The 8,014-nt window shown below is 47.5% G+C and overlaps 1 protein-coding gene across 1 annotated transcript in view; it reads left to right on the top strand.

Moving 5' to 3' along the window:
- Positions 1 to 2,085: 2,085 nt before the first annotated feature.
- ccdc186 (coiled-coil domain-containing protein 186) overlaps positions 2,086 to 8,014 on the top strand; it is a gene marked incomplete at its 3' end in the record, with an annotated part of 30,736 nt that continues 24,807 nt past the window's right edge. The window contains 3 exon segments of the mRNA XM_076298261.1: positions 2,086 to 2,103; positions 3,115 to 4,166; positions 6,948 to 7,074. Of these exon segments, the coding sequence (XP_076154376.1) occupies positions 3,151 to 4,166; positions 6,948 to 7,074 (1,143 nt within the window).

The following is an 8,014-nucleotide window of genomic DNA, read 5'->3' as shown; positions in this document are numbered from 1 at the left end:
TCTTAAAAAAGTATCCTCTATCATTGTATTGCATTTTCACGTCATGAGCATGAGCGCACAGCGGACAATCATTGGTCCAAACCGAGCCGCTTTTCCTGCAGTGGCCATATTTGTTGATGTGTCACCTCAGAGCGACCCGTCTGGGTGGTTAGTTACCGAGGATAGGGATTCCCACATTTTGCCACTGGCCAAATATTAGCTGAGAACAATGGATTTATCATAAACCTGCTAAAGGTAGGTGCCACCATTCCTAAACCTAATTGCTATTAGCAACATTTCTATAATCACCGTCCTGCAAGGCATTGCATGTTGATTAGCTATTGCTAGCAAGTTGGCATGCTAACGCAGTCGATAGGGTTATCAGTGTTCATCAAGCTAGCAAGTTAGCACTATTGAAAGCAGCTGGTGAAAACCTGAAACCGATGGTGTTTCACATCACATAATGTTAGCAAGTTAACCCAACGACTCACCAAACCAGATAACATAACAGTCAACGGGCATAGAATTTCCATTACATTTGACGTTTGGACAAGTTAATGTTAGGACCTAGCGACACAGCTTCTTGTCAGCTGACGGTTGCTTTTAATGTCGTTTGCTGTTGGATTAGCATGCTATCTAACGTCAGCTGGGTTGGTAAACCATGTATTCTAGTGTTGGTACGTTGTGTTTACATATTTAGGAACCATATGCCTTGTCCAACTCTAAGCAGAATTGTCAGTTATGTTTGTGTGATATTTATGTATGTGACGGTGGCATGACACATTTTAGCAGTATCTGGCTGCTTCGGGACTTAACGTTAGTCTTGCCAGTCAAAGATTAAATCGATGTGGTTGGTTAGCATTGCTAGTTTGGTACGATAATGTTATTTCAAACAGGTGCTATGTCAGTGGGCTGGGTGTTTGTGGTTAATCTGAGTACATTCCTCAAGACAACAACCTTGGGATTAAAACACAGAAAGAATCAGAATAGGTACAAATGACTTTCCCCACCAACTAGACAAGACTAGTAGAAGACTAGTCATCTTATAAATCATCATGTCACCTCACTGAGCAGTCAAAGTCTGTAATGTGTGCAATATGAAAACGCCTGATAAAGACGTGCAGTGACAAAACAGATTTCCCCATTGATATCTGAGAAGAAGCCATGACTGGTAACTTCCCTCACCAGTTTCTTCATTAAGCTGCACACATGCCCTAGTTATTCATGATCTATCATACGTAATTTAGGATTTCAGATGTCCGTGACAGCCTTATATCAATTTCAAAATCATTTATGTTACGTTACTCTTCAATTCTTTACGGGTAATTAGTGTCATTAAGATTCCCCTTTCATGCTCTGTTAGAAGTATAAAGTTTGAATAGTTTCACAATCGTGCAATCCTGTAGCAGGGTGAAGAACAGTTTCTTTATTACTGTGCCAGGATTAAAAGCCTCTCTTCCCAAGCACACGACAGGGTGAAATATTTGGCCTGCAGTCATATTGACTATTTGGCATAATGACATGTCTGCTGAGAAAGCGCTGACTGCACATTTTGCCACGGGGACCTTTGTTTTAGCCTAAACTGTAGTGTTTTTTCCACTTCATGAACTACTCACATGAAAACGTCCTCCCACGAGCTTTTAGGGAAGGGAAGGGTTTATTGCAGTAGTGCAAATAACATGCACTCATTGGCTACAGTAAAATCATTCATATACAGTAAGTGACTTCATGCTGAAGTGTACGGCTGTTTTCAGTGGAATGGTCAGGTGGCAAGCTAATTAAATAAGCTATGTGCAAGCCTGTGTGAGAAGTGTTGCTGTGGATGAGGTGTGAGGCGCTACCATCCCGGTAAGTTCAAGTGCCTTGTTATCACGCCTGGTGTGGGCGTCTGGGCAAAGTGCAAACATTGTAATGATCTTTCAGTTTACCTTCCGCCTCCCCTGACACACACAATAGCTGGGTTTTCCATTCATACTTTATGCACATTCATGAAAATCTGGCTCAACACTTGTAGATTTACGTGCGTTTCCAGCTGTCTGAGTTAAAATGGACATTCTCCTAATCTCGTGAAGAGCCCTGATCAGCTGTGGGAGCAAATCATTCAGCGTTTACGGAAACACACAGGTAGAAATTCAACAAATGCGAATTAATTGTTTTCTTCAACTTAAAATTGTGTGATACCTCCCTTAAGCTAATCAAATTTATATGCGCATTAGAAGATTCAATGCACATAATTTCAAGTGTTTCCAGTCCAGTCCAGAGAGCCATTTCTCATTTGAATAATCAAAATGTGCATTAAAAACTTGGATGGAAGCCGGCACACTGAGACACGTGTACATACTGCAAGCAGGTCTACACGCCTTCAGCTGTCATAAACACACACACACACACACATGCCTACATCTTAGACGTAACTGAAAAATTGCTCAGACGTCACCATAGCCTGTTGGAATTTACAGTCATGGAATGACTTCCTGGAATTCCTCTTTGCCTCAGCACACGCGTACAAAATTTGTTTGACATGGATTGTATAAAACCAGCCGTAACTGATCTTAGTCGCAGGATGTATTCAGGACACTACTGACTTCTGCATTGAAACCAAATGCCGGATGATCCGTAGCAACACAGACAGCATTTGCGACAGGTTTCACAATGAGTTCTCTTAGCCTGAGGGTGGAACTATCACTTCAGTCTGTCCCATTGTGTGTGCGTCAGTGCCACACCCCAGGCCAGGCCTTTCCAGTCTTGTGGCTGGGTGTGTTCCTGAAAGCCCTGTGCCAACGCATATCTCTCCTTACTGGTTGAGGTTGTGGAGCAGGTCTGATGGAATATGCGTAAGGCGCTATTCTTATAGTCTTTGCCCAGAAGGAAGCGTGAAAGAAGGAAGCCTTTTGAAAGCTCCTTGCCGGTGCTCAGTTGGAAGGATTTACTAGATGAGATGCCTGTTGTCTCAAATGTTTTGGTTTTTAGTGTATGTTTACAACTATATTTGCTAAACATTCACATTTACTATCCGCTGAATCATTAATACAATAAGTATTGTTAGTGTTGTGTTTGTATTTGTGCCTCCAGTTAGACACTTTTTAATGACTTTTTTTCCCATCTTGTTCTTACTTCTTCTCATTTGTCTGTCAGTCTCAGCTCACAGCTGCGGTAGACGTGAAGGTGAGGATGGAACAACCAGACCATCAGGAAGGGCAGGTCACCGCCACTGCGGACCCAAAGGGCGGATCGGAGGTCAGCGCAACGGCCGTGGGGTCAGAGCAGGTCACTGGCAACAGCAGCGAGCTGTTGACAAAGCCTGTCGGTCTCAGCGCCAAGGAGAATGACAGGGGAGCAGAGGAGCAGGACAGTGCTCTGTCGGAGAGCAGGGACAGGGGTGAGCACAGCACAGAACCCCCGTCCCAGGCCGACGCTAACACCAGCTGCGACAGCGGCACCTCGTCTTTGGATGACGCCAGAACTCCCACCGGTGTGCCAGACGTGTCTCCGGAATGTTCCTCCGCCGTTGTGGGTGAAACAGCAGAATTGTCACCGGTCTGTCTAATTCAGGAATCCTCCCCAGCGGTTCTGGACGGAGTAGAGGAACTCTCACGGGTCCTCTTGGATGGGATAGTGGAATGTTCTCCAGCAGTTGTCGATGGAGCCCTAGAACCCTGTCCTGCCGTTCTAGACAGCGCTAGCATGTCTTCTCCGACTGGATTAGACGGGGCGATAGAACCCTCTCCCGCCGATCAAGGTGGATTAACAGAACCCACACCTGCTCACGCACAGAGTGAGGTGACCGTGCCTGTCACTCCAGTGGCTAACGGCCCCAGCCGTGCCAACGATGCCCCAGGCTCTCCTCACAGTGCAGGGGACCAGAGCCCCTCCACTCCCCCGGGCAGTGCGAGCACCTCTGGCAAGAGCAGCCCACAGACGCCCACCCCGACAGCGGCCTCCAACACAAACTCCAGCGCCAGCCCCTACGACACGGACTGCAGCCGGAAGACGATGTCGGAGATCCAGCGCTCGCTCTCCCAGGAGTCCCTGCTGGACGAGCTGGAGTCCGAGCTGCTCTCCTGCCAGCTGGCGGGAGATGACGGCAGGGCCCCCCCCAACGGGCTCCCCAAGGACCAGAGCAACATGGGGGTCTTCGAGAAGTGCGTCCAGTACAAGTACTCGCAGCAGGAGAAAGCTATCAAGAAGTGAGTTTGCTCTTTGTTTTCTCTTTGTCCTGGTTGTTGTTTGTCTTGAGAACAGTCCCAGGATGACCTCCCTGGGGCAGAGCCGTTTCACTTTAGCAGACGTGATTATTGTGTTACACACAATTTGTGGTTGGGTCTCTGTTGAAACTCTGCACTTAATGAACTGCCTGAGTGATACAAAAGAAAAGGGATTTATTGGATGAAAGCAATGTCATCAAGTTACGATTTGTCTGAAAAGCTCTGCAGGGCGCACGCACACGCACACACACACACACACACACACACACACACACACACACACACACACCAGAGCAGAGGACTTTGGAAGCTTCCATGCTTCAGTGCCTCAGTGCCAGGGCCTCCTGTTTACTCCATTCTGCTTTTGACATTCCAGAGCGCCATGCACAGCTATCTGTATTTCTGTCACACTTTCATTTCTGCAGTGCACTGTCTCTCTCTCTGTCTCCAGCTATTACAGGAGATCCCCTTAGAGTTCAGAGTATTTCCTGGAGGTGGCTCTTCTGTCAGCATGAAAAGAAGCACTGTGAGGAACAAGGAACCCTCTGATAGATTCGTACTACAGTCTAGACAGTTTCCTAAAAATAAGTCCTTTTTTAATAAGCTTAACTCATTTACTTCCCAGTTTATGACAATTGTGAAACTGTAAATGACGGAAAGGCATGTCCTTCCGTTCTCAAGCCCCTGGTCCACAGGAGACCACTGGTGTGGTCAGACGCGTAACAGTGTCATCATGTGATGTGGGGGGGGGGGGGTATTGTTTACTTTCCCTGAAGAAGTCAGCACTAAGATTACACACAGGAAATTGAGAATGTAATAGCGCTCTGTTTGGATGAGCGCCGTGGACACGGTGGTCGTAGTCAGGGGTTACCTCGGCTAGGTGAAATTGAAACAACCCGAGACACACACACACACACACACACACCATTAGGAGGAGATTCTCAACATTGCTGAAGAGTTACCAAGTATGCCTACTGGTGAATCTGTGTGTTCCCTGTCTGTGTGTATATTGAGCAGGTTCCATGTTATTGTATACAGTAGGCCTATTATAATCTAATATTGTTTATATAGCAGGGTAATAATGACCATAGTCTGAAGCACTGCTTCAGAAGTTGGTTGTGGTGAAGGTGGAAGCCAAAGCCCACTCACCCCCTGGAGGAGCTACATGTCCCTGCTGGAATACTGCTGATATCTGTTTTGTTGACGAATTGTGTTCCTTGCTGAATGCGTCAAGCTCTCTGGCCCTCACCATGTTTTAAATGGACACAGAGAGATACAGCACAAGGGTGTAGAGGAGGATTACGTGGTGTTATCTGTTTCTTTTCATCACGACTACAAATCCTAAAAACAAGCACATACCGACATACCGGAGAGGCTGAAGGGCCCTGTTGTTTGTTAGGGTAAAACAAAAAGTGAAAATACTCTTTCTCTTGGTTTGTGAGATGTTATCAGAAAAGATTGCCGCAACAGCTCACTTTGTCCACTTAGTCCTCTCTTTCCCTATCTGTCTCTCTCTCTCTCTCTGTCTCCCTCTCTCACTCTCTCACTCTCACTCACTCTCTTCCACCCTGTCCCTCTCTGTGTAACACATTGTTTGATTCATTTCCCTTATCTCCAGCCCGCTCAACGTAGGCCAGTGATGTAATGAATAGCCTGAGAATAGCCCAGCGCGGTGTGTCAGTGACGACAGCGGCCCTCTGCTGAATGGAGCGGACTTCTGCTGTGTGTGTGTGTGTGTGTGTGTGTCTGTGTGTCTGTGTGTGTGTGTGTGTGTGTGTGTCTGTGTGTGTGTGTGTTTTAGGGCCCACTGGGCCTCAGCACGAGGTTGTTTGCCTTCCTCCCAGATGACTCATATCAGAGCCAGTCATCTGCACACCGCTCTCGTTCCCCCATCTCCATTTAAATCACATATGCTGTCCATCAATGCTACTGCCTGGTGTGTGTGTGTGTGTGTGTGTGCGTGTGTGTGTGGACGGTTCGATGGGAAATGCAGATAAGGGTTATATCTGACTGCGAGCTCCTCTCGTGGGTGTACTGCAGTCTGTTCTGGGTTTCTATTATTCCGTCGGCGGAGCCCATTGACGCAAGTGAGAGGTGCATCCTGGGAAAATGCCCATCTGATATTGACATGGCTCCCTGATTTGGTTTGTCCAGGGAACATCTGGTTCTGTGTGCGCTATCAGTCATGGCTCTTGAGGGTTTTTGCAGCCCACACTTGGCTAAGGCTTTCTAGCGCTAGGCTACATCGTTGGGTTGGAGTTATTGTTTGTTTTCTCTGATGATTAAGCAGTGGGGCATAGATGTGGTCCATGTGGGATTTCTCAGGCTGGATTGAGGTGGCCTTGGTCCAAGCTGCCTGGTAGCGAGGTAACACCACTGCTTTCCAAGTCTGTTGTTTTTTACAGGGCACTTTTCACCGGGTCGAAATACATAATAGCTTATTATTTAGGGGTTATTGCTGTGGGTCAGTGTAATTTCCAGGCTTTTGGAGCCATCAGCAATTTTACCGTTTCCTTTTCCTTTCTTTCAGACAGTAGCTCCGCTGCGAGCAATCCAAGATATGTAATATAACCTATTGGCCACTGGTTAAATCAAAAATGACACCCAGAATACCCAGTTGTGCATTTTCACTAGGCACCCATTGCAGAGTCCTAATAGTATTCTTACTGTGCTCCGTGTTCTAAGTGTCCCTGTGTGTGGGGTTCCGAGTGTCCCTGTTTTTGGTCTGTGGGGGTTCTAAGTGTTTTCTTTCTGGTTCCGCAGGCTGCTGGAGGAGAACCGGCGGCACCAGGAGCTGATCCTTGGCATCTGCTCGGAGAAGGACAGCATGAGGGACGAGCTGAAGAGGAGGCTGGACACGGAGAAGCAGCACATGTCCACCATCAAGAAGGTAAAGGGCCACCAGCAGTGGTCACTCTCTCACACACGTGTGTGCCTCTCTCAATAGCCATCTCTCTGAGGAAGCTCATGTCGCGTGGAGGTTAGCCTCAAAGCAAAACACTTTACTCCTGCCAGACGTGCCAGTTACCGGTAACCAAGCCAATTAAACAATCTGCACAACCTTGTGGATGAATCATAAGAGCTCGGAGGTCAGAGCCATCCAGTTAAGGGCTAAATAAAACTCCCTAGTTTTATGTTGGAAAAACACACTCTCTCCATGCAACCGTGTCACTGCTGTTAGGTAGAACTAAAGCAGCTGTAATTATAGGGCCTCCTGTTTTGTACATTTCTGTTCTCCTTTGGATTGGCCGCATTTTGAATAGCTGTTAGTAGAACGCACGTTCACAACAGCGTTGCCATGGTGCACAAGCTTCTGTGGCAGGACAATCAATGTACCTTACTATTACACACAGAGACACACACACACGGGACAATCAATGCACCTAACTATTACACACACACACACACAGAGACACACACACACACACACACACAGAGAGAGACACACACACACAGGACAATCAATGTACCTTACTATTACATACACACACACACACGCACACGCACACGCACACGCACACGCACACACAGCTCCCCCACCCTGAAACTAGGCCAAGACAATCAGGCCGCTAATGAGGAGGCTTTAGCCTAGCGCAGCTGAAACCGCACACAGAAGCCACACTCAGCTGGTGCTCTGTTTTTGAGTCCGCCCCGTCGTTCACACACCCGGCCGATCAGAGCCGTGGTTATTCAGGCAGGGCCAGCGCGCTGTGATCGTCCGCCTCCAGGAGGAGCCACACAGAGGGGGAGGTTGTTTGATCGGTCCCCAGATTACAGGCATATGGAGAGAGTGAAAGAGGCCCCCTGTGAGATGATCAGACATTGAGACA

The sequence above is a fragment of the Alosa pseudoharengus genome, unplaced genomic scaffold, assembly GCF_046254945.1.
Source record: "Alosa pseudoharengus isolate Yale_2024_CS ecotype anadromous, Long Island Sound unplaced genomic scaffold, YU_APseudo_1.1 YU_APseudo_1.1_scf_21, whole genome shotgun sequence".
Classification (NCBI taxonomy): Eukaryota; Metazoa; Chordata; class Actinopteri; order Clupeiformes; family Clupeidae; genus Alosa; species Alosa pseudoharengus.
This window is presented reverse-complemented; position numbering and strand designations above follow the sequence as displayed.